Source organism: Hyla sarda, chromosome 4 (assembly GCF_029499605.1).
Source record: "Hyla sarda isolate aHylSar1 chromosome 4, aHylSar1.hap1, whole genome shotgun sequence".
Taxonomy (NCBI): Eukaryota; Metazoa; Chordata; class Amphibia; order Anura; family Hylidae; genus Hyla; species Hyla sarda.
The window spans coordinates 177,045,233-177,072,619 of NC_079192.1; the positions used below are offsets into that span (position 1 = coordinate 177,045,233).

General features: G+C 43.3%; 1 protein-coding gene across 9 annotated transcripts in view; it reads right to left on the reverse strand.

Annotated features, from left to right (window-relative positions):
* HERC1 (HECT and RLD domain containing E3 ubiquitin protein ligase family member 1) overlaps positions 1–27,387 on the reverse strand; it is a 192,823-nt gene that overhangs the window by 94,774 nt on the left and 70,662 nt on the right. For 7 of the 9 annotated variants that reach the window (XM_056572870.1, XM_056572875.1, XM_056572868.1 and 4 more), the window contains 12 exons: positions 19,428–19,752; positions 18,474–18,594; positions 18,123–18,171; positions 16,665–16,927; positions 16,055–16,273; positions 12,155–12,275; positions 10,695–10,932; positions 4,597–4,766; positions 3,013–3,168; positions 1,629–1,735; positions 871–981; positions 600–776 (listed from right to left, as the gene is read on the reverse strand). In XM_056572870.1, the coding sequence (XP_056428845.1) occupies positions 600–776; positions 871–981; positions 1,629–1,735; positions 3,013–3,168; positions 4,597–4,766; positions 10,695–10,932; positions 12,155–12,275; positions 16,055–16,273; positions 16,665–16,927; positions 18,123–18,171; positions 18,474–18,594; positions 19,428–19,752 (2,057 nt within the window). The remainder of the gene's footprint in view (positions 1–599; positions 777–870; positions 982–1,628; positions 1,736–3,012; positions 3,169–4,596; positions 4,767–10,694; positions 10,933–12,154; positions 12,276–16,054; positions 16,274–16,664; positions 16,928–18,122; positions 18,172–18,473; positions 18,595–19,427; positions 19,753–27,387) is intronic. The other 2 variants (XM_056572873.1, XM_056572876.1) reach the window with 2 other exon arrangements.

Consider the following 27,387-nt stretch of genomic DNA (forward strand, 5'->3'; position numbering starts at 1 on the left):
TGCCTTGTATTTATTATGGTGCAAAAACATTGGGGGAGATTTATCAAAACCTGTGCAGAGGAAAAGTTGCCCAGTTGCCCATAGCAACCAATCAGCTTGGTTCTTTAATTTTTAACAAGACTTCTGCAAAATGAAAGAAGCGATCTGATTGGTTGCTATGGGCAACTGGGCAACTTTTCCTTTGCACAGATTTTGATAAATCTCGCCCATTATTTGTGTGCATTAAATTTTCTTAGTTTCTTTTCCACAGCCTCTCTGTTTTGACATATAGTCCTGTAAATATCAGTTCCCGTTCCACCAGAGAAGGAGACCCCTCAGAATGAAAATAACACAAACCACACTAGCATTGGAATTTCTAGGACAGTTATTGAAGCCTCCCTATCCCTTTTCTCTATGTGATTCATACCTCCCAAATCCCAAGAAAATGTTGTTCCAACTAATTGATCGTTCCTTGCTCTTTTGCACCTTCAAGTTGTCTCCACTCTTTCTGCATCACAATGTGTAATTGTACTGTCCATGTTCATTAAGGATTTTTACACTTCTATTTGTACAATTAACTTCATAATTGTCCAATATTTTGGAATGTTAAACAATCTTACCTTCCACTGATAGCAACCTGATGTTACCCCAGTTGATGCCAGGCCATATCCTTTGCCACCACTTCCATGAGTTAGAATCTGTCCATTCTCCACAAGGCAACACTGAGCTTTCTCAGGATCAAATGAAACCTCCTGAATAGGGAGGTCTTCTTCCTCATCTTCCAGATCCCCCGGCTTCTGCAAGTTTTGTAATGATATTAACTGATGCTTTTAATATATTGTATTATATGAAGGTTATACTTAACTAGTTTCAAAAGTCAATCTGAACTACCTGCAGTCTTGATTCTTGCTCTTTTTCCTTCAACTGGTGAGAATGTTTAGCTTGAGCAATGGGTGTTTCCCACATACAGTCAGATAGAAGAGAGAATAGTCGCTCTACCACCTATAAATAAGTGAAATGCTAGTATTTAACAAACAGTGTGTGACTTATTAGGAATGCCTATTTCTTTTCAGTATATGCAGACGTGTGTGTTTATGAGTAGTAGTGCTACTTCTGTTCATTACCTGACATATATATTTCTAATAATTTGATAGCTCTCAGCTAGTGGGTGGATACTATCTGCTATGATGTTGCCCAAACACTGCACACACAAAGAAGGGGATCCTGCTCCCTATACCTTTATAGCACATCCTCAGAAGGAGCAGCACAGAGGACATTATACAGCAGTATAAGCCATTTATCAAGCATTGGTATAACAAACTTGATATGGCTTTCAGCTCTTACTCACTGTCTCACTCTTTAGTGCCTTCCTTCATTTTCACAGGCTTCAATGGGCAACATATAACTTGATCACCCAGTGAGTTGATCCTTCTCAAGACATATTTTAGCATTTGTTTTCACAGTGGATTAGGAGTTTGTCTTTGTCTGGAGTAAACTATGTTGCAAACTCAGCAATAGGCTTAGGCAGCAAATTATCAATTCTGTGAGAGTAAGCCTGGCCAACAGGCCTGCCAGTGAGTTTGAGAAGCTCCCTCATAGAAAAATGCATGCACTGAATCAACCATAAAGCATGCACATCAAAACCATACCTGGGACATCTGGTCATCATCCACGCTGGACTCACATGCAGGCAGAACAGCCTCTAGGACATGTAGGGCCAGAAGTCTTGTTCTTAGATTCCCCACAAGTGGTACACCTGCAGAAAAAGATTCAAGATAAAAAAAAACTATTAACCTCTTAAGGACTAAGGGTGTACAGGTACACCCTTGAGTCCTGGTGCTTAAGGACCAAGGGCATAACTGTACACCCTGGTCCAGTTACCGGGGTTTAAATCGTGCTCAAAAGCTGAGCACGCTTCATACTCGGTGGGTCCTGGTTGCTATCAGCAGGACGCACGGTTAATGTCGGACATTGCCGATCGGGCAGATGCCTGGCATTAACTCTTTAGATGCCGCAATCCAAGTTGATTGCGGCATCTAAATGGGGGAGTTAACGTGCCGGTTAGCTCACCGGGATAACCGCTAAAAAAAATCACAGGTCCCCATCAGCTGAGTGAACGGCAGGAGGGCCCATACCTGCCTCCTCGCTTTCCCTTCGGTGCTCTGAAGCTCTAGCCAGGCTTTGCAGGCTAGAGCAGTAGAGCATCGATAACACTGATAAATGCTGAGCCAAAGCTTGGCATTAAACAGTGTATGCAAACGCAAGATTGCATGTTATAGACCCCTATAGGGACTACAAAAAAAAAGGAGGAGTTAATAAAAGTGAATAAACCCCTTCCCTAATAAAGGTTCAAATCACTCCCCTTTTTCAATTTTTTTTAATAAAGTTAGCAAAAATAAACAAACAAATGTGGTATTGTCATGTGCGTAAATGTCCGAACAATTAAAATAAAGGTTAGTTACACCACACGATCGATGGCGTACATGTTAAAAAATACCATCATCCAAAATTGTGCATTTTTGGTCACTTCATATACCATTAAAAAAAATTAATTAAAAGCGATCAAAAAGTCCCATCAAAACAAAAATGGTACCGATAAAAAAACCTGAGCCCTTATATAGCCCAGTATGCAGGAGAAAAAAAAAGTAATAGGGGTCAGAGAAGAAGTGCATGTAGTTATGATTCTTTTTTTTAAGTAGTAAAATAAAATAAAACCTACATAAATTGGTATCCTTGTAAATGTTTTGACCTACAGAATAAAGATAAGGTGTGAATTTTACCGAAAAGTGCACTGCGTAGAAACATTACAAATTGGTGTTGCAAAAAAATAAAAAAAATAAAAAAAAGAAGTGCAGGTGCAAAATTTAAAGCGTTATGATTTTAAGAAGGGGAGGAGGAAAAAGCGAAAGTGTAAAAATAAAAATTGGCCTGGTCCTTAAGCCCAAAATAGGCTTGGTCCTTAAGAGGTTAGACATTCAGATATTATCTTGAAGTCTATTACAATAAAAGTTATAAACACATGAATACAAATACCTGAGCTGCACTTCTGAGAAGCAATATTCAGTAAAACTTCAGTCCATTTGGGAGATGCCATCTTAGACTGAATAGCCTTGGAAGAAACTACTCTGCGAAGGAAGACTAGAAAGTCACCAAGATGAAGCTCTGCTGTGCGTTGCTTCCTGAGTGTAGCTGGAAGAATAGGATTAAGTTACATTAAAAATCTAACATACAATACTCAAATTGAAGATCGGGGCTGCAGGATGGGAGAGCAATATTGCATTCACTTCCAGGCAGTGGAAGAGAGAGGTGGTGTCTGGTAACTATAAAAGAAAGTATACTAAGCAATTGTCTGAGCTAGTGATTGTGTGTCTGTATACAAGAGTTTGAAGTATACAAGTGAGTGTATGTATAAAAGTGAGTTTCAGGGAGTTAAATTGAAATATCTGATAGTTTTTTTACTGTTAATTTTTGCAATCCCCAAATCTAGTATGGCCTTTGAGTTGTAAAATGCAGTCCAGTGTGTATCTTGCACAATGTATGCAATCCTTGTACAGCAGTTTGAGGGTGCATATTGTTGTGCGAGATGTTCATTTGGAAACCCAGATCCTGGATCTAGAGGAGCAACTGGCAACACAGACGCATTGACAACTTGGAGAGGAGTCTCTTGCTCACTGAGCAAGTACTCTTTGGGGTAGAGGTGGGGGAGGATAGTGTGACGGAGGTGCAGGACAGTCAGGCAGCTAGATGGGTTACAGTTAGAAAAAGGGGTAGAGGGAAAAGTGTCAGGGAGGCTAGTCCTGAACTGGCACACCCCAACAAGTTTAGCAGATGGCAGATGAGGGGGATGCCATTTCAGAGCTAGCAGTTCTGCAACAGGACTCTGCCTCTGATTGCCATGGGGGTGTCTGCTCCAGTAAGGAAGGAGGGAAGGAGGAATGCAGGGCAGGCCAGACAGGTACTGGTAGTGGGGCACTCAATTATTAGGGGGACAGACAGGGTGATCTGTCACAAAGACCGAGATCGCCTAACAGTGTGTTGTCTTCCTGGCGCTCGAGTAACAGTAAAATATGGTCTAACTGACAACACAGTACACCATGGAACTTGGTACTGATCTTGTCAGAAAATATGTACACAATCTGCATGCACATGTCTGCTAAGGCACACTGCTAAACTTTAAGTTTATGCATAACTTACTGCCCTGAGCCACCTGATTAATTTTTATAGGCGCCATCCTATGGGGGAGATTTATCAAAACCTGTCCAGAGGAAAAGTTGCCCAGTTGTCCATAGCAACCAGATTGCTTCTTTCATTTTTAACAAGGCCTAAAGTGAAAAAAGCGATCTGATTGGTTGCTATGGGCAACTTCTCCTTTGCACAGGTTTTGATAAATCTCCCCCTATAAGAATCAATTCTGCAGAATGGTCTGGGAGCCTGTCACAAACATAGGTTGCAGGGACAGAGAAAACAAAACTAGACATGTGTGTCTGAGGTTAAAATAGGATTTATGTCTTGTCCACGTAAAAATATGGACGCTCATAGGACACAAGGAAAGACGCACCATTGTAATATCCAACATTGTGTCTTAAATGTGAAAACTTATTTTAGTGTCATTATTACCTCTGAAGTCCCTTCTTTCACTCTCTCCTAAGAGATCAGATTTCTTCTCTTCCTCATTTTCACTAATGGTAGGCACAACTCCAGCCTGAGAAAGAAGGTTCTTCAGTTGGCTACAAAGCAGGTCCAAAAGGGACTGTACCACTTTAGGGCTTAGCTTATCAGCATACGTCCTATAAAGAAACATCCATTTGGTATTTAGTTCAGATGCACAGTATTGTAATAATATATACAAGGAACCCTAAATACACTTTAGGAATACAGTCATGGCCGTTAATGTTGGCACCCCTGAAATTTTTCAAGAAAATGAAGTATTCCTCACAGAAAAGGATTGCAGTAACACATGCTTTGCTATACACATATGTATTCCCTTAGTTTGTGCTTTGGAACTAAACCAAAAAAAGGAGGGGAAAAAGCTAATTGGACATAATGTCACACCAAACTCCAAAAATGGTCTAGAAAAAATTATTGCCACCCGTAACTTAATATTTGGTTGCACACCCTTTGGAAAAAAATAAATGAAATCAGTCGCTTCCGATAACCATCAATAATCTTCTTATACCTCTCAGCCAGAATGTTGGACCACTCTTCCTTTGCAAACTGCTCCAGGTCTCTCTTATTGGAAGGGCGCCTTTTCCAACAGCAATTTTAAGATCTCTCCACAGGTGTTCAATGGGATTTTGATCTGGACTCATTGCTGCCCACTTCAGAACAGCTTTTTGTTGCCATCTGGGTGCTTTTTGACCTATGTTTGGGGTCATTGTCCTTCTGGAAGACCCAAGATCCCAGCTTTCTGACACTGGGCTGTACAGTGCGACCCAAAATCCGTTGGTAATCCTCAGATTTCTTGACGCCTTGCACACATTCAGGGCACCCAGTGCCAGAGGCAGCAAAACAACCCCAAAATATCATTGAACCTCCACCATATTTCACTGTAGGTAGTGTGTTCTTTTCTTTGTAATGCCTCATTCAGTTTTCGGTAAACAGAATGATGTGCTTTACCATAAAGCTCTATCTTGGTCTCATCTGTCCACAAGACGTTTTCCCAGAAGGATTTTGGCAAAATGTAGTCTTGCTTTTTTAGGTCTCTGTGCCAGCAGTGGGGTCCCCCTGGGTCTCCTGCCATATCGTTTAATTTCATTTAAATGTCGACGGATAGTTCGCGCTGACACTGATGCTCCCTGAGCCTGTGGGACAGCTTGAATATCTTTGGAACTTGTTTGGTGTTGTTGTCCATTAGTGTGGCACACACAGACACGCAATGCAAAGACTAAGTGAACTTCTCTCCTTTTTATCTGCTTTCAGGTGGGATTTCTATATTGCTCAAACCTGTTACTTGCCCCAGGTGAGTTTAAAGGAGCATCACATGCTTGAAACAATCTTATTTTTCCATAATTTTGAAAGGGTGCCAATAATTTTGTCCAGACCATTTTTGGAGTTTGGTGTGACATTATGTCCAATTAGCTTTTTTTCCTCCCTTTTTGGTTTAGTTCCAATACACACAAAGAAAATAAACATGTGTATAGCAAAACGTGTTACTGCAATCCTTTTCTGTGACAAATACTTAAATTTTCTTAAAAAATTTCAGGGGTGCTAACATTTACAGCCATGACTGTATGTTTATAAGAAAGAATTAAGTCATTTATACAGGGAATATAAAGAGACCAATGGTAAATTGCCAGGTTCTGGTGAGGATAAAAGAATGAGACAAAGATAAATCATACGTGACCTATAACATGTACAATTCAATTGCAAAACATACTAAAATCTTTGCGGAAGAAAACTGCCTTGTATTTGGAACTGCTCATACTTCCATCCACCCTGACTAAGACCCCGGTTTCAGCTAAAGAAAAAATGCCCCAAAGCATGATGCTGCCACCACCATGCTTCACTGTGGGTATGGTGTTCTTTTTGGGCTATGAGCAGTAGAGATGAGCGAAGTTACAGTGATTTGATTCGTCATGAACTTCTTGGCTCGGTGGTTGCTGGCTTTAGCCTACATAAAATTGTTCAGCTTTCAGGTGAGAGTCTCCTAGGACTGTATCCAACTTTTCCAGCCCAACCGGAGCACCTGAAAGGTGAACTAATTTATGTAGGCTAAAGCCAGCAACCACCGAGCCGAGAAGTTTGTGACAAATCAAATCACTGTAACTTCACTTTTTGGAATTATGGCTAAAAAGTACAACTTTGGTTACATCAGACCATAACACATTTTCCTATGTGCTTTAGTGGGACTTGTTATTTGCTTTTGCAAACTTTAGCCAGACTTGGATGTGGGTTTTTTTGTGCGAAAAGGCTTCCATTTTGCCATCCTACCCCATAGCATTCATATGAAGAATACAGGAGATTGTTGTCACAGGCTGCACACAGCCAGTACTTGCAAAAAAATCCTGTAGTTCCTTTCATGTTGCAGTAGGCAGAAGGGACGTCCAGTTGTTGGTAAGATCTCTGTAACGCCATATTTCCACTTGATGATGACTGTCTTTACTTAATTTCATGTATATATGATGCTTTGGAAATTCTTTTTTTTACACCCTTCTCCTGACTGATCTCTTTCAACAATGAGATCCCTGTGGACCATGGGGAGGAATTAAGGGGTGTGTAGGTGAACAATTTTTCTACCCCTTTATTTGTGGGGGTGATAATGTGTACATGCACCAAATTTTTTAATGGTTGCATGGCATGTGATACATTTTTTAAAATACACTTTGTATGGTTCCTTCTCTGCCAGTTTTGTAAGACAGGTCAGGGCTGGTGTAGATTTGCAACAAATTCAGGTCTTTGCAACAAATTTTGTGATAAAATTTACAAAATACATTTATGTAGCACAGCTACCCAATTTTAGAAAAAACTTCCAAAAGCAAAAATCTCAATAAAAAGTGTCTCTAATAACAGATTAACCTTTTCAGGACGTAGGGCATATGCATACGCCCTGCCTCCCGAGTCCTTAAGGACGTAGGGCGTATGCATACCCCCGCGGGAATTCCGGTCCCCGCCGCTAGCCGGTTGGGGACTGACCGGGATGACTGCTAAAATCATTCAGCAGGGATCCCGGCACATTGCAAAGGGGGGTCCATGTCGGTGATCGCAAAAAATCACATGTCAATTCAGACATGCAATTTTCTGCTATTCCGGGCTGATCGGGTCTCTGGTGACCCGATCGCCCGGAAAATAGGGATGATCAGAGCTGTCAGTGACAGCCCCGATCATCCTGAGGGATAGGAGCGAGATTGCAGTGCTGTTACTGTTACAGACCATAACATATAGGCATATAAACATCATTTTCTGGCTTTAGGAACAGAAAGCTTTGAGTTTCATTTCCTACAATTTCAAGTCAGGATGTTTGCTTGATATCAAGTACACAAGAACTTATAAATGGCAACGGTTAATTTACTTTTATTTTTTCGCCTTATTTTAAAAAAAATAAAATAAAAAAAATTAATAAATAAAAAGGTAATGGGATGCACTTTTCAATCAATCCTAAAGAAGGGCACGGAAATAACTTACCCACGTGGTGTTTGTCTGCAGAGCCCGGTCTAGAGTAGCAGAAAGCTGCTGATAGATTTTGTGAACAGCTTTCTGGAACTCGATCTGTATGCCCCTTTTTGAAGGAAAATCACGGAAAATAGGGATGATCGGAGCTGTCAGTGACAGCCCCGATCATCCTGAGGGATAGGAGCGAGATTGCAGTGCTGCAATCTCCTCCTATCCCCTGCCATTGGTCAGAAAGGAATTCTGACCAATGGCAGGGCACGACAGGGGGTTGCCATGGAAACCCCCCCGCTCTGCCCACCCATGGATGTCGGGCAGAACGGGGGGAGAAGATGGAGGCCTTTACCTGAGAACAAGATGCCGTGGGGACCGCCGATCATCGCTGGAGACTGTGGAGATCAGCGGCGCAGGTAGGTAGGGAAGCGACGGTGGGTGGGAGAAAGGAAGGGGGCAGTAAAGCGATCTTTACTGCTGCCCTTCTAGTGGTTGCCAAACTGCAACTCCCAGCATGGCCAGACAGCCAAAAGCTGTCTGGGCATGCTGGGAGTTGTAGTTTTGCAACATCTGGAGGGTCACAGTTTGGAGACCACTATTACAGTGGTGCCCAAATGGTGGCCCTCCAGATGTTGCCAAAATACAACTCTCAGCATGCCTAGACTGCCCAGGCATGCTGGGAGTTGTAGTTCTGTAACATCTGTCCCTTCAGATATTGCAATTTTCATGAACATTTTGAAAATTGCTGCTATACTTTGAAGCCTTCAAATTTTTTCAAAAAGTAAAAATATGTCCATTTTATGATGCCAACATAAAGTGGACATATTGTATTTGTGAATAAAAATAAAATGTATTTGGAATATACATTTTCCTTACAAGCAGAGAGCTTCAAAGTTAGAAAAATGCAAAATTTTCATGAAATTTGGGGATTTTTCACCCAAAAAGGATGCAAGTAATGACGGAAATTTTCTAAAGTAGAATATGTCACGAAAAAAAACTCTCAGAATCAGAATAATCGGTAAAAGCATCTTAGCGTTATTAATGCTTAAAGTGACGGTGGTCAGAATTACAAAAAAGGGCTGCGTCCTTAAGGTGAAAATGAGCTGCGTCCTTAACGGGTTAAAATCAATGATACATTATACAATTCCCCAGCTCCCCCCCCCCCCTTGTAGCTTTAGCTTTGAAATACAACAATGCAAATGTCAGGGGAAACCCTACTAGAACAGCTGAACTTTTTTGTGATCAAATTCACTTTAAATTTCTATTGCACACAAGTTTAAATGTGATGGCTTATTCTGAACACAACACATTAAAAGGTGGAAAAAGTTTTGACATTATTTACCTTTGTCTCATTCTTTAACATAACAAGAACTTGGCATTTTAAGAGGGATGTGTACACTTTTTATACCCACTGTACATTCTAAAAGTAGCTTAAAGTTATTGCCTATACTACAAAATTATGCTTCACGTAAAGCACCACAAAACATGTCAGTACACAAGTGATCCTGGGAATAAAGAGGATGCCTATGCACACTCTTCAAAAATGTATGCGGGAAAGAAGAAAACGCATTGAGCAATCTTTCAAACATTATAATGGAAATGCAATCTCAAGATTGGTAGGATCCAAAAATATATCATAAAGCATTTAATATTTGTTTATTTTTAAAGCGTTCATATATTTTTTATTAAATTTTTTTACACGATTATGTAAAATATTTTGCCTAATCAGCAGTTTCAGAGATTTATTTTACATCAGGAATCTAGTAACAAAAAAAAAAATCAACTTCTATTAGAGAGACGTAAAAGAGACTTTGACTGGTGCATTGTATGCACTGTGTAGGGAGCAGGAGGAATATGTGATGTGTCCACACATTTTTCTAAAACATGATGCTGGCCCTGCTTCTATACAGCACAAACTGAGAAGTCATCTCTACAAATCAGGAAATGCCAGCCTATTGTAAATGGCAGGTGTCAGGTAAAAGACTTCCGGATTTCTTTTTTTTTTTTTTTTTAAGATGTACTAAGGTGAGGTCAGCATTCATTTTATTATCATTACAGGAATTTTCCCAAAATCAACATGTATCACTTATTCACATGATAGGTCATAAGTGTTTGAGAACTGGGGCAATGGTGCATATGCTCAACAGTGTTTCTTCAACCTCCAGTTAATTCAGTGGGTGTGGTAATGGGTAGACATCAAATGCCTGTGCTGTACAGAGGGGATATATGTTGCTAGGTGATAACACGCGACGAGGCCAGTCCGGGGCTACCAAAATCACTGAGACGCCCTGAGCTTCCTATCGACCATGGGAAGAAGTGGAAGTGGAGGAAATAAGTTTGAAACTAGGAAAAAAACAAAAGAAATAAGACCAGGTCTGGAGAGCTCCAGACCTGTGTCTGCCTCCTGCTGACACTAAGCTAAAACTGAGTTGCTCAGAGCTAGGAGGCGGGTATATCCTGCCGGGAGGGGCCAACTTTCTTATGTGTTTTGCCTAGTGTCAGCCTCCTAGTAGCAAACAGCATATACCCATGGTCATTTGTCCCCCAATGAAGCGCTCAAGAGAAAACAAAATTTTTAAACAAATGTTAAAAAGCAATAACTTAAACATACTTACCCTGTAGTGATGGCAAGGATTTGGAGCAGCCTAGTGCTAGCTACTTTAAGGGCAGTGCTCAGTTGAGACACTCCTGATTTGGGCAGTAGCTGGAGAGGTTGCCCAAGCATAGTCTCTGTGCCACAGAGTTGGGACAGAACACTAAGTAAGCCAGTGGAAATTGCAAGAGAAACATCCACTGGCTGATAACGGACACTAAGGGCAAAGACGGTTACCAACAGGAGGCGTTGCTGGGCTTCTGAAACAAGAAATATTAGCTTAGAAGGATACCATAGCTACACAGATAAAAATTTATAACCAGCAACAGTTTACTGAAAATGTGAATTAGCTGCCGCCATGTCACCGTAACATACAGACATCAAAAAGAAATCGCCCTCCAGTTAAAGTGTATGCACTTAGCCGTGCTCTTACGTTACATCAATTTAATCATTTAGGAACATTTTGGGCTTGAACCTTCTTTAGGCTGAGTACAAAGCTGAATCTACTTCGGTCACTTAAGAAAGTGTTAAGGAAACTCTGGTACTTAACAACTTATCCCCTATCCGCAGGATAGGGGATAAGTGTCTGACCGCACTAAGTGGCAGTTGACACGTCCTCCTCATGCATCTCTATGGGAGAGCTGGAGATGCACGAGTGCTGTATCTCTGTCTCTCCCATAGAGATGTATGGAGGGGGCGTGTCAGCCACTGCTCAGTGAGGTGTCCGACACGACACTGCTCCATGCGCGGTACACAGAGACAACTGGGTTTGCAGTGGTCGGACCACCGCAATCAGACACTTATCCCCTAGCCTGTGGATAGGGGATAAGTTGTTAAGCACTGGAATTCCCCTTTAACTTATGTTATGCTTGCATGTTATGTTTGGTCCTAGTAAAGTGAATGTGGCAGCTCTACTAGGACTGACCCCAAAGACTAGCATCCATGGTAGAACATCTCAACAAAACACTCAGGAAACCGCCATCTTTAAGTGGCCTTCAGAGATGCAATTTCTTACTCAGCCTGAAGGTCCTAGCCTAAAACGCTCCTATATGCTATATGATTGAAGTAACATAAGAGCACAGATAACATTGTAAAATGGAATCTAAAATTTGAGCATATTATGCATACACTTCTAGAGGAGTGGCAATATCTTATGTATATTTGATTTGGCTTTAAAAAGGAGGCATCTACCTAAATCTGGCACATGTAAGCATTTCAATAATGGAGTTGTGTTGCCCAACAGACTGTTACAGACCATAACATATAGGCATATAAACATCATTTTCTGGCTTTAGGTACAGAAAGCTTTGAGTTTCATTTCCTACAATTTCAAGTCAGGATGTCTGCTTGATATCAAGTACACAAGAACTTATAAATGGCAACGGTTAATTTACTTTTATTTTTTCACCTTATTATAAAAAAATATAAATAATGGGATGCACTTTTCAATCAGTCCTAAAGAAGGGCACGGAAATAACTTACCCACGTGGTGTTTGTTTGTCTGCAGAGCCCGGTCTAGAGTAGCAGAAAGCTGCTGATAGATTTTGTGAACAGCTTTCTGGATCTCGATCTGTATGCCCCTTTTTGAAGCCCTTATTCCATCCTGAGTAAAATAAACCGATTATACAACATAAATAATATGCAGGCCATATATTGAATATTTCTTAATATATTGTGCTGTTCGTATGATTCATCTGGTCTATGTTGCAATTTGTCATTGGAAAAACTTACTGGAATTTGTGCTAAGGTAACACACTAATATGTATATATTTAAATTATATTTATAGTAAAACTTATTTCAGGCAATCGCTCAAAGTGCATTGAAAAGTGGTCTTATAGTGGAATGGTCTTATGATAGCCAATATGTATAATACATATGGAACTAAAAAGTCACAGGGGATATAGTCTGTATAAGGAGGGGTTCTTTGTCAAAGCGGTTGAGACTTGATATAATATCTGCTATATTATACAGTAAAGAAAAGAATGCAATGATCAGAAGTCGAGGGATTAATGAAGATGGCTCTTAAAGGGGTATTCCAGGCCAAAACTTTTTTTTATATATCAACTGGCTCCGGAAAGTTAAACAGATTTGTAAATTACTTGGATTAAAAAATCTTAATCCTTGAAATAGTTATTAGCTTCAGAAGTGGAGTTGTTTTTTTCTGTCTAACTGCTTTCTGATGACTCGCGTCCCGGGAGCTGTGCAGTTCCTATGGGGATATTCTCCCATCATGCACAGCTCCCGAGACGTGACATCATCATTGAGCAGTTAGACAGAAAACTTCAGAAGCTAATAACTATTGAAAGGATTAAGATTTTTTAATAGAAGTAATTTACAAATCTGTTTAACTTTCCGTAGCCAGTTGATATTTAAAAAAAGTTTTTGCCTGGAATACCCCTTTAAGTTTATCAGGATTGAGCCAATGTATACAGATCCTCAGATGGAAAGTTTAGATTATCCTTAAAGGGGTATTCCTCCCCTAGACATCTTATCCCCTATCCAAAGGATAGGGGATAAGATGTCAGATCGCCGCGGTCCCGCTGCTGGGGACCCCTGGGATCCCCGCTGCGGCACCGCGCTATCATTACAGCACAGAGCGAGTTCGCTCTGCACGTAATGATGGGCGGTACAGGGGCCGGAGCATCGTTACATCACGGCTCCGTCCCTTGTGATGTCACGGCCCGCCCCTTTCAATACAAGTCTATGGGAGGGGGCGTGGCGGTCGTCACGCCCCCTCCAATAGACTTGTATTAAGGGGACGGGCCGTGATGTCACGAGGGGCGGCACCATGACGTCACGCTGCTCCGTCCCCCGTATCGCCCGCCATTACGCACAGAGCGAAATCCCGGGGGTCCCCAGCAGCGGGACCGCGGCGATCTGACATCTTATCCCCTTTCCTTTGGATAGGGGATAAGATGTCTAGGGGCGGAATACCCCTTTAAAGGGGTATTCCAGGAAAAAACTTTTTTTTTATAAATCAACTGGCTCCAGAAAGTTAAAAAGATTTGTAAATTACTTCTATTAATAACTTTTGGGGGCTCTCATTTCCACACAGTGCACTTTTCAGTAAAAATGATACCTTACCCTACTTATAGGTTTGATTTTGTTTTACTTCTTTTAAAAAAATGAAAACGTTTTGTACAAAAATTAGCATGTTTAAAAATGTCCTCTTCCGACCCCTTTAACTTTTTTATTTTTCCGTATAAGGGGCTGTATGAGGGCTTATTTGTTGCGCTGTGATCGGTAAAATAGTTTTATCAGTACCAGTTCTGTTTTGATGGGACTTTTTGATCACTTTTTATACATTTTTTTAGGGTATACAAAGTGACCAAAAACACGCAACTCTGGACTTTGTTTTTTTTTTTTTTTTTTTTTTTTTTTTTTATGTATACGCCATTGACCCTGTGGTTAAAGTAACATTACATTTTTATAGTTAAAGGGGTATTCCAGGAAAAAACTTTTTTATATATATCAACTGGCTCCGGAAAATTAAACAGATTTGTAAATTACTTCTATTAAAAAAATCTTAATCCTTCCAATAGTTATTAGCTTCTGAAATTTTCTGTCTAACTGCTCAATGATGATGTCACTTCCCGGGAGCTGTGCATGATGGGAGAATATCCCCATAGGAGCAGGACAGCTCCCGGGACGCGAGCCATCAGAAAGCAGTTAGACAGAAAACAGCAACTCAAATTCAGAAGCTAATAACTATTGGAAGGATTAAGATTTTTTAATAGAAGTAATTTACAAATCTGTTTAACTTTCCGGAGTATGTATGTATGTATGTATGTATGTATGTATGTATGTATGTATGTATGTATATATATATATATATATATATATATATATATAAATAAAAAAATAAAAACAATTTTGGCCTGGAATACCCCTTTAAGACATATATAGTTTCAGATCGGTGATGTCCGGCATTATCCACAGGTCCCGGCAGCTATCTGCCGCCGGCACCCGTGGATAATGCCGGACATCACAGCTATGAGTGCATGTCATAAAGGGGGGGGGGGGGCGGACAGGGGTGTACAGGTACTCCCCCTTCATCCTCAAGAGTTTAAAGGGAAACTGTCAACTGCAATTCATGTTTCAAACTGCTGATACTGTTAGATAGCTGCTAGAGCAAAGTGACACATGGTGCCTTTTATATATCTTTATGTGCTTCCATAAGATAGAAAAATGCCTTTATACTGTGGTGTCAAGAATTAAAGAGGCATTTCCAAGCTTCTGAAATGCTAAGGGCTGGAAAACCTCCTTGTTTCCCCTCCCATTTGTATTACTTTACAGTCTGCTGGAACATGAGCCCTGTTTCCAAATATCACATCTCTGCATTGCAGAGGAACAAGATGTCAAAACTGTCAATCAAGCAGGGGCTTTAGAGCGTTTTTCACTTGACACCAGAAAATAAAAGCATTTTACTATGTAGAGGAAACACAGACATGTATATGAAAGGTACCATGTGTCTCCTTGTCCTTAAAGCAGTTTGAAACGTGAATTGCAGCTCAAAAAAGGATTTTTTTGTGCTCACCGTAAAATCGTAGCCTTCGTTGGGGGACACAGATACTGATCGGTATATGCTTTTGCCACTAGGAGGCGCTGACACTAGGAAAAAAAAGTCGGCTCCTCCCTGGCAGGATATACCCGCCCACTGGAAGTGAGGTTATCAGTTTTGTCACAAAGCAGTCAGAGAAGCCAACAAAGAGATTTGTCCGAAGGACCCTGGAAAGGAATCCCGGATAAAAAATAAAAAAAACACCAGAGCCGGAAAAGATGATCTGGACAAGAAATGAAGAAATGGGTGGGTGCTGTGTTCCCCAATGAAGGCTACAAGAAAGAGATTTTACGGTGAGTACAAAAAATCTCGAAGGTAAGCACAGTCAAGGTGAATACCAGAAACTGTTGGAAAAGAGGAAGAGACGAAAAAAGTCTCCTGAGAGGCACGGTGCAGAAGATCAAAGACCAAAACCAAACAACTATAGGCTCCAAATACCACTGTCCCAGAGCACAGCGCAAACATTCTGAGAGGATAACAGCACCTGAACAGCGGGAAGGAAACCACATCCACACATAAGCCGAAAATGGCCCGACTGCCGAAAAACCGACATGCCGGATTGTCCTCCATCACCCGGAGTACACGGACCCCGAAGAAGGAGACTGAAAGCAAAAAATTGTGGCATTTGGCAAGAAGGTTGGCATTCCTGGCTGAGAGAACACAGAATGTAAACCTTTGCTAGCCTACAGACTTTAGTTTAGTTTAGAGAGGTACAATTTGCTAAGTTGTTATACACAACTTTATTATTTACACAAGCAAAAAACCCTTACTGTTTATACTTCTTTAGAGATTTATTATGTAAAAAGAATAGGTCATTTACCTGGTAATGATGAAGGTGGACACTTTCGCCTTTAGTGCCAGTATGACCAACAGTTCCTAATCCAAAACACCCTGCAAGAAACTGCAGCCTTACAGAGGTAAGCAAAGAGGAGGACTGAAAGGTAGTGAGTGACTGGCGACCACCTATAGTTTGCGTATTTCCCTTCTCCTCCATTCCAGACAGCAGAACAAGGATCTGGTGCAAGGCCTCCAAGCGCAACTAGAGGGAAACAATATACCTTGCTGACATTACACCGTTTTGCTCAAATACTGTCCTTGCAATACTTCCATTTTTACAGTTTAATACCTTCCGCCCCTAGTATATATGAAGCTAAATGTTCCAAGCACCTCAAGACATCTTGACATTTCTATACCCAATAGTGCCTAGCAATACACATAACTTATTTACCATGAAAGAAGCACTAAACAAATAAATTAACATGAACAAGAAAAATACATTTGCATTTAGTAGGTCAGCAAATGCCTTTTATAATCATAAACTATAACAAAAACATTTCTATTTGACGATAAAACATTTTAATGGAATGTGAGGAAATTCTTCTGTAAACACAACAAAATGAGGTCTGTAGAAAATAAAACTATTACTATACCTCCGCACGGAGCTGCTGCTGTTCCATTGCAATTATGCATGCCTGGGGAGAGCTGGACATTCCTTCTTCTGGCTCTTTAAACCCTGGAGAACTTCCTACATCTCCACTTACAAAGCTGAGAGCATTGTCGATCAGTGTATGCACACCAAGAGCTTTGCTATGTTCTGCATCTGTCTCAAAGCCACAAGATAAGCCGTACAGCCAATCTCGATTGTGCTTCAGCCGGGCCCAAGAATCATTTGCAGGATGCTCAGATGGGGACACTGCAGAAAAATGGAGATTAAAACTCAGGGAGGCCTGAAGATGCAGAACTGGCCTGGTATTAATGCTTGATTAAGTATAATGATACTGAGTATGTCTGTTGTTAAATTCATTTATAGAAAGTCGGGTTTCTGAAATGAAACCAATCATAGAAGATAATGGTAGAAAGAGCATTTTAAAACAATTTAGGTATCAAATAAAATATTTGTCTTCTTTCAAGCCATGATGTGACAACACCTAAATGTACATACTCATCATCCTTATACAACATGGTGCTATTTTTTTCACTCCCTGCTCAGCACAATTGCTTTCAAAGCATGTGCTTACGAAGCGGATGATATAATGAAAGCTCCCTTTTTTGCAGGCCAAAGCACAGTGAGTTCATACAATGAATAAATCAAAACTTAAATATGAAAGGCAAGAGCTAGCTTGAAGGAAGCCAAAAAGACGAGGATAAAAAGGAGAACATGCCGTTAAGTACTTGCTTGGCGATCTTCTTTTTCCGGGGGCTCAACAAGCCAAGGGGGGACAAGTGGACTAAGGGCCCGGTATCATCAATGAAAACGACATGTTTTTATAAGGGAAACAGAGAGGAAAGGGAAAGGAAGTCCGGCTTACCCCAGTTAATTTCTTATGGAGTGACAGAAATGTGGCAAACTAGTGTCCATGACAGCAGAAGTGTACAGTATATAATAAAACATCTTCAAGAGATTAAATCCAAACCCTCCAAACAGATATCCTGTGGCGCATTTTCAGTTCCACAATTTGTTATGCATTTACCTACAATTTTGTGTGTTCACCTCAAAAAGGAATCATTGTACTTTCCCTTGTATGCAATAATATAATTCTCTACAAATTTATATCATCTGACATACAGTATGCATTTGTGAATATGTATCTGAAGTGTTTAGAAATTAATCTAAAACTACTCTCAATTCAGTAAATGTTTGACTTTCCTAGTTTGCCTGGCTGCGCATAGGCAGTCATAGATGTGTTTGAACGCAGACAACAGCAATTGTATTCTGATGTATCTACCAGGTAGTGTTGATGCCATTTTTAACAGGTACAGAATATTATAACATTTAATACACTGGCCTAATGTGTTTAGCCATTCTATACTATATATGCCAATAAAAATACAGGTAACGTGGAAAACAGAAAACGATGGCTTCTTTAACAAAGCTGGAAATATCTCACCACGTTTTCTATGGGACGCAAGATCCGAGTCTGTGTTCTGTCTTCCACTCTGTAATAAACAATTTAGAAGAGTTTGGATTAGGAGTAAAAAAATAAATAATACTACCTCAAAATTAGTAACGGGATGTCAAAAAAAGAAAAAAAGTTAGAAAACAGAAAAGTACAGAAAAAGTTAATTTTCTACCAACTTAATATAGAAAGAGTAAAACTCCAAATCATACTGTTTTACTGGTTCATAGTATTCTTCCCATTTTTTATTTGTTTTTGGTATGAGCTCATTACATATTATATATTTTAACACCCCCCCCCCCCCCCCTTAAAAAATAAATAAATTAATAAATAAAAAATCACCATGGCATATCCCTCCTCATCAGATTCAGGCTGGGAAAGGTCAGACTCGCTTCTAGATTTAATAAGTCTGTAGCTGGGATGTGAATGGACAGATCTTCTCTCTGCTGTTAAACTTTCACTCCTGAAAATGTAGGCATAAGATTATAGTAAACATGCTATCCAACTGCAACACTTAAATACTGCAAAACATACTGTTAACTTTCAGTTACTACATACTGCAATACATTCTGTTAACTCTAAGCTAGTACACACCGATCAGTGGAGTGAGAAACACCAATTATCTAGTTACAAAGACATCTGTCAAGATTCGGAATATATTAAGAAACAAGGTGAAGTTGATGTTGGCTGCAGGTAAAATTTGAAAGAATAAGTATCTGTGATAGTGCACAAATTGTGATAAGTAGAGGACTGGGTCAGAGGATCTCCAAAACAGCCTGTCATGTGGGGTGTTCCTTATATGTAGTGGTTGTAGTCCCAAGAGAGGTATAAGGAAAGGCCACCATTAAAAAAGTTAGAGGTTCAAGGGTGCCCAAGGCTTCTTAATGCTCTAAGGGAGTAAAGGCTAGCCATACTGATTTGCTGAGGCACCGATTCTTGTAAAAGCTAAAAAGGGAGCTGAGCTACAGTAACCGGGCACCACTACATGATATCCAGTGCAAGGCTTTTGGCCCCATTCAATGTGTAATGCGGGGCGCCACAGCTCTCCCATGTATTTGTACAAATTAGCTTTGAGCAAAGATTTTTTTTTTCTTTAAAATATCCCAAAAAAGTTTGTGTATATCCAATCGTAAATCCCCTCATGAATGAGAGCTGTTTTGGCAGCATATTAGGCATAATATAATGTTACAACTGACAGATGAATGTTAAATGGTACAGTTTTTCTCTTGCCATCTATGAATAAAAAAAATGATCAGGCCTCTATAAAACATCACAGTTCACATTCCAAACTGCTACCTTGTCATAGCTGCTGTAGCTTCATGGGTAGTCACAGATGATACTTGCTGCTGTCCATCCTCTGTTGGTGTTTCCAGGTGATCAATTACAGGACTGATTCCAAGAAGAAGGAAGCCACAGCGGTGGATGACAGAATTACAAGCTGCGGTATACAGGTCCTGGCCTTCTGCTAGCTGCCCACTGTCCCTTCTTTCCTGCACCAACTGCTGCTGGGGTTCCTCCTCTCTAGCACCTGGGCCAGTTGTCCCAGCTGAGCAAATACTCATTCTGTCCCGTTCTCGACTGCGTGCCACCTCGCGGGCTGATAGGAAACATTGAAATATTTCTGTAAGGTGCAACACAAGAGAGACAGGAGGGGAGCTTAGGACAGGAGAGCAGTAATATCAATGATCTGGAGTGATACCACTATCACAAGGGGCATGTTAAACTGTAAGATCTCAGCATAAATGTAACTCCTGTCAAAATCTAGCTCCCCTAGATTGGAAAAAAAAGATACAAAAGATATATACATTTAGGCACTTTTGTGTTTTTTTTCTGTTTGGCCTTTTAGCGTGTGAATAGTTTCAGAAGTACAAGTAAGTACGGTATTTATAAAATACATCAACACTACACAAAACAAAAAGGTATACCATTTGATATACCTACCAACATGAATGAATGTTTCAATACATACACAAAAAAGCTATCTGAAATTCTAACTTGCTATGCATCACTGACGATCAGCATACAAGACATACAAAGTATATATCATGACAAAGGTATACTTCATGATAAAACTTCTCATCTCACTCTTCTGAAAATGAGGATGCGGGAAAAAGCCCACTCATCATTAACAGCCTAGTGTTAAAGACCACAAAACAATGTCCGCTACAGTGGCCAAAAGGCATTGTTGATGACACGGCAACATATATACTATAGACCTCAATTTACTTCCATCAAAAGTATTTCCCCGACATCAGCATCACCAGCACCTTCTAAATGTAACTGCTAGAGATAGCAAAAGGCAATCACAATATACCTGTTATTGTGTCTAAAAGGTGCACTGGAAATATGCAGCTACTTCTGGGGACCTTCTCTGATTACATTAGCTATTTAAAGGGGTACTCCCTTTACTCCCAATCTATATGTAAAACGTAAATTCTGCTTTTTGTGTTTGATAATATGTTGCACTGATGCAGCAAACAAGCTGATACATATACAGTAACCCCCCGACATGCGATGGCCCCGACATATGATAAAATCGACATACGATGGCCTCTGAGGCCATCGTATGTCGATGTCAGCATCGACATACGATGCTTTTATATGTCGGGCCAACGCATTAACTGCTATCCGACAGCGCAAAATGCTTAAGCTGCTGTCCGATAGCAGTATAAGCATTCCGGACAGGTTCGCTTACCTATCCCTGCTGCTCCGGGTCCACATCACGATCCTCCGGCATCTTCTGCAGGGTCCGGGTCTCGCTTTCCGGCGTCGTTATTACGTCACTACGCACGCCGTGCTGGCGCAGCAGCGTAATAACGTCACCAGAAAGTGAGGCCCGGACCCTGCAGAAGATGCGGAAGAAGCCAGAGGATCCCGAAGAAGACACCGGAGCAGCGCGACAGCATCGGGAGCCGTGAGGACGCGGTCCGGAGCGGCGGGGACAGGTGAGTATAACTTCCTATACTTTACATTGCACGGATCCCTCAACATACGATGGATTCGACAAACGATGGGTCGTTTGGAACGAATTACCATCGTATGTTGAGGGACCACTGTATTTTAATCAGTGAGCACCACATATTTTAGTAAGCCAAACAAAAGCCCAATGGTGTTTCAACTCTTTGCAAATATTGAATACCTTAAAGGGGTACTCTGGTGGAAAACGTTTTATTTTTAAATCAACTGGTGCCAGAAAGTTTAACAGATTTGTAAATTACTTCTATTAAAAAATCTTAATCCTTCCAGTACTTATTAGCTTCTGAATACTACAGAGGAAATTTTCTTCTTTTTGGAACACAGTACTCTCTGCTGACATCATGACCACATTGCTCTCTGCTGACATCTGTGTCCCACGGTCTGTGTGCCCCAATGGAGCCGAAAGAGAAGGAGATTTTTTAACACTTACTGTAAAATCCCTTTTTCCATTGGGAGACAAAGACCGTGGGTGTATGCTGCTGTCTCTAGGAGGTGTGACACTATGGTAATAAAAAAAAGTCAGCTCCTCCCAGCAGGATATACCCGCCTCCAGGCCCTGAGCTAATCAGTTTTAGTTCCAGAGCAATAGGAGAAGACCGGCAGGTCAAAGACGACCCAAACTGTCCGAGAACCAGAAGAAAAAATACAACTGAACACACCCTCGGACAGAGAACCGAAGAAAAACCCCCAAAAAAGGGTGGGAGCTGTGTCCCCCAATGGATCCTTCGAGAAAGAGATTTTACGGTAAGTGTTAAAAAATCTCCTTTTCTCTATCGGCTCCATTGGTGGACAAAGACCGTGGGACTTACCAAAGCTGTCCCTTGGGTGGGCAGATAAGCAGTCAGGCAGACGGCCGTTCCACTGCCGCCTGCAACACTTTACAGCCCAGACTAGCATCAGCCGATGCGAAGGTATGAACCCTGTAGAACCTTGAGAAAGTGTGCAAAGACGACCAGGTAGCCGCCTAGCAAAACTGCGAGGCCGAGGCTTAGTTCTGGAGAGCCCAGGATGCCCCAACAGAACGGGTAGAATGAGCCACAACCCTGAAAGGAGGAATCTTCCCCTTACAGCGATAGGCTTCCGAAAAGGCAGACCGAATCCACCGAGAAATGGTGGCCTTGGAAGCAGGTCTGAAGAAGGGGGTGGCTCCCCCGAAACGCGTAATCTTAACTTGTATCGCTCTTTTATTGCTTTTATTGGTTTTATTCATTTGCAATAAAATCCACAAGCTTTTACAATATTCCACGTTGGATTTTGGTTTATTCCTACATCTCCACGGAACCAGCAGCGCCATTTGCGAGGTCTTTTTTGCTCTTTTATGATCACCTACTCTCTCCAGGAGATGGTTTTTACCTCACCTGTTACCTCAGGCTCAGCAGCGGTTCCGGCTATTTTGTAACCCGTGCATTGGGTTGATATGCAAGTTTAATACTTGCTCTAAGGTGAGCAGTTACTACCTAAGGGGCCTGCAAGCCCCGCACCTACTTCCCTTCCTTTTCCCTCAACCACCCAACGGTATCACACGAGGCGCCCTCTCTGGTCTCTTTTTTTCTCCCCATACATATTGGAAGCAGGTTGTCACTTACGACGACCTTCCGTGAGGACGAAAAAGGAATCACACTGACGAAACGAAGAAGTAATAGAGAGATAGGACCTAACTGCCAGAACCACATCCAGTTTGTGGAGTAAATGCTCCTTAGGATGAGAAGGAGCGGGACAAAAAGACAGGAGGACAACGTCCTCATTGAGATGAAAAGCCAAAACCACCTTAGGCAAAAAAGGAAGGATCTGGCCGGAAAACAACCTTGTCCTGGTGGACCACCAGAACAGAGAACGGCAGAAGAGAGCCGCCAATTCAGACACCCTCCGGATGGAGGTGATAGCAACAAGAAACACCACCTTTCAAGAAAGGAGGCGCAGAGACATCTCTCTAAGGGGCTCCCTGGAGGGCACTCAGAACCAGATTCAAGTCCCAAGGGGGAGAGGGTGACCGGTAAGGAGGGACAGCATGCGCCACTCCTTGAAGAAAGGTCCGGACATGAGAATTAGAAGCCAGAGGATGCTGGAAAAGAAAAGGCCGAAACCTAACCCTTAAGGGAACTGAGAGACAACCCCAGTTCCAAACCCGACTGCAAAAGGAGAGAAGGCGGGGAACCGAGAAAGTCACAGGAGACACACCAGCTTCACTCCAGCGAAAATAAGACCGCCAAGTACGATGGTAAATTTTTGCTGAGGAGGGCTTACGAGCCCTAAGCATGGTGAGAAAGACTTTGGAAGAGAACCCGCGGGCCCTAAAAACCGCCACGCCGTCAAATGCAGCGACTGTAAATTGGGGTGGCAAAAAGGACCCTGTGAGAGCAGTTTCGGATGAAGCGGAAGGCGCAGCGGAGCGTCGTCCAGGAGCCTGACTACGTCGGCGTACCACGACCTTCGGGGCCAATCTGGAGCTACCAGAATGGTGGAAACATCCTCCGCTTTGAGCTTCCTCAGAACTCTGGGAAGGAGCGGAAGGAGAGGGAACAGGTAAGGTAGGTCAAACCCCGCCAAAGCATCACTAGGGCGTCCACGGCTAGAGCCTGAGGGTCCCGGGACTTGGACGCAAAAGGAAGGATCTTCTGAGATTGTGACGTGTCCACGTCTGGAATGCCCCAGAGGTCGCAGACCCCCGGAATGTGAAACTGACGGATCCTGGAGGAAGAACAATCTTGCAATCGAGGGACAGAGGAGATCTGTCCCATCGAGGGAAGAATCGCCAGCTGAAGAGGGCGGTAATGAAACTGGGCAAAGGGTACGGCCTCCATGGCCGCCACGATCCGACCCAGAACTTTCATACAAGTGCAGATGGAAACTGGGACCTGAGCCCGAAGGGAGCGGACTCCTGACATAAGAGTCCGACGTTTGACCGGCGGAAGGCAAATTCGGGAAGGGGCCGTGTTGAAGTGAAGTCCCAAGAAGATCAGAGACTGGGTGGGAGAGAGGACTGACTTGTCCCGGTTGACCATCCACCTGAAGCGATCCAGAGTGTGAAGAGTGACATCCACATTCTCCAGAGACTGGGCTCTGGTGGGAGCCTTGATGAGAAGGTCGTCCAGGTAGGGTATCACAGAGACTTCCCTCGACCGCAACAGGGCCATCACTGGCGCAAGGATCTTGGAAACAACCTATGAAGCCGTAGCCAGGCCAAAGGGGAGGGCTACGAATTGAAAATGCCCTTCCGGAACCGCAAAGCGGAGATAACGATGATGGCCTGGAAATATTGGCACATGGAGGTAGGCATCCTTGATGTCCACCGAAGGAAGAAACTCCCCTTGTTCTAGGGATTCCACTACCGAACGGAGAGATTCCATTCGGAAGTGGCGGATGAGAAGATGACGGTTGAGATGCTTGAGGTCTAGGATTGGTCGCACAGAACCGTCCTTCTTGGGGACTACAAAAAGAATGGAATAGGAACCCCGAAAAATGTTCCCCTGGAGGAAACGGGAATGATAACCCCTTGGAGAAGCAGAGACTGGAGAGCCTCTCGAAATTGCTTCGCCAGGGAAGGAGACCGGGGGGCCCGGGATCGAAAAAAGCGATCCCTCGGGAGGGAGGCGAATTCGATTCGGTAACCATTGGACACCACATCCCTGAACCAAGAGTCCTGAATGTGTGTGGTCCAGATGTCTCGAAAAAGTAAGAGACGACCTCCAACCCGAGAAAAAACTGAGGGGCTTCACTTCATGCGGAAGTGGGTTTGCAGTTGCCCGATTTTGTTGCAAACCGGCCGGAACGGTTGGTGTCCGACTTCCAAGAAGGGCGCGCCCCGAACGATGTAGCCTTCTTGTCCCGCGAAGGCGCCTGCTCAGACCCCTTGCTGGGGTCAAGGGTCCGAAAGGAAGAGGACTTCCTTTGGGAAGTGGAGCACACCTTGTTTTGAGGCAACAAGGAATCCTTACCCCCCCCCCCCCCCCCGTCGCCTCAGAGATAATCTCGTCAAGGCGCTTGCCAAAAAAATGGCCACCCGTAAAAGGAAGCTCAGTGAGAGAGCTTTTGAAAGCAGCATCCGCATTACAAGCTTTAAGCCACATAGAATGGCGGAGAGCAGCTAGGTGACCCACAGCAAAAGCAGAACAACGGGCTGACTGCAAGGAAGCTGTGAACTGAAATTCCACAGCTTAGAGCATTGGAGGGCCAGAGCAGATAGATCCTCTGGGGGGATCCCGCTATGATGCCCTGACGGAGTTATAGGCACCACTCCGATAGGGCCTTAGACGCCCATGTCGAGGCGAAGATGGGAAGAAGCGAAGAGCCAGCTGCTTCAGAGGCAAACTTTGCTACGGACTCCACCTTCGTGTCCGTGGAATCCATGAAGGCAGCCGCATCTGCCAGTGGCAGTGTAGTAGCCTTAGAGATTCAGGAGATTGGTGGATCCACTGAAGGAGGGGAACCACCTTAGTGATAAGATCCTTGTCAAATGGATAATGTTCTTGAATCGTCTTTATTCCCGGGAACCTCTTGTCTGGATGTTTCCATGCAGATTCCAGAATAACGTCAAAGTCAGCGTGAGAGTGCTGGCTTAGCACGATGAAAGGATACTTCAGTAGTTACATCCGAAGATCCTGGGTCCTCTTAAGTGAAAGGTGTCTCTTATGGCTGCGACCAATGAGTTCACCATTTCAACTGTACCCGAGTGGTCCTCTGAGTCAGATGCCGATTCGGAAACCTCATCAGCCAGTTCGCCAGGAAAATGCGACGAGTGGAGGCAGTCCTGGAGGGTGGTGACCCTGAACGGGTACGCGGCTCTCGCATGGCAGACCGGCGACTCCGAGACCGTCCTCTGGAGGAGAGACGTTAGTGACCAGATGACGGGGGGGGGCGGGACCCACGGGGGGAGCGCACACGCCTATCTGAAGACTCAATGGAAGAGTCGGACGAGGCACCTCTAGTACGCTTGTGAGAGCGTGAAGTATGTGGGGAAGAGGAGTGGGCCCCCAGAGAGGGCCGGCACAGGGCAGACCACTTCAAGGCGGACGCCACTTCCCGGGAGGCCTCAGCCACCGAACGGGAGACTTGAGTCAAGTCAGCCATATACTGGGTCAGAGAAGAAACCCAGGCTGGAGGGGCGGCTGAATCCACCGGAACCAAAAGGGCATCCGGGGGTACCAGGGGGTCTGGGGGAGCAGTGGAGCAGGCAGAGCAAGTGGGCTCAGTAGAGCCAGGAATCTTAGCATTACAGTGCTTACAGACAAAACAAGACACAGACATTCCGGTTATCTGTTAGAGGGAGGAACAGCTCTGGGTACGGACATAATGAGAAAAAAACAGGAACTTTCTCACTCCAGACTGTGTCCCCTGGCAGCTGCAGGGAGGAGAACTCAGCTCCGTGCAGCTAGAGTGAAAAATGGGCCAGCCAATAGCCAGAGAGGGGCGTGCCTGAGGCAGAGGCACAATCTGATTGGCCCCTACTGAAATTCACGCCCCCGGCGCTAATTGGAGGCCGCTTTGCGCCTCTAGGGAGCTCCAACAGCCCAGGGGGCGGAGCTATGAGAGGAGCGAGAAGAAGCCGTAATGGCGCCCGCTCCTTGTCCCGAGCGCACATGTCAGCCGCATATGCGCTCGGGGGGGAAGCAAGTGGGCGGCCCAATGCAGGCAGCGGCTTCCGGAGAAAACGAAAGTAAGTCAGTGCTCAGAGCGCCGGCCAGAACGAGCGCCGCGGCTGTCAGCCGCATATAAGGCGCTGCGGTGATAGCTGCACAGTAAACACCACACACACACACACACACACACACACACACACAGTGAAGTAGAAAAAACACATACACACAGTTTATACATAGAATGCATGCCCCCTAAAATGCCACTGCTCACCCCAGAATAAAAGTCAAGCCCCAGTATAAGCTAGCCCCATAAACCTGAAAAGGTGGGCCAAAAAACTGAGGGTCTCCAGAGGTTGCAAGTCCGCACCTAAGGGAGAAAAGGGAAATGTACTTATCTCAGTCAGAAGAACTTACCTAATGGAATCTTCCATGAGGTCTTCAGTCAGCTTTTGTCGCCTGCATCACGCCTAGCTGCTATGCGCAAGCGAGGCGACCAGGGGAATAGGGGGACCCGGACCTATGAGGTACCAACCCAGGCGCTGACCTTTGGCGAGGGGGGGTGAACAGCGCATATACGCAAGGTCTGTGACCCCTTACTCGCAATGGGAAAACAGGGAACCAGAGTCCCCACCTGAAAACAAGAAAGAAAAAGGAATGAAAAACTAACTATACTATACTAGGAAAACAATAAATCAGAAGACCTG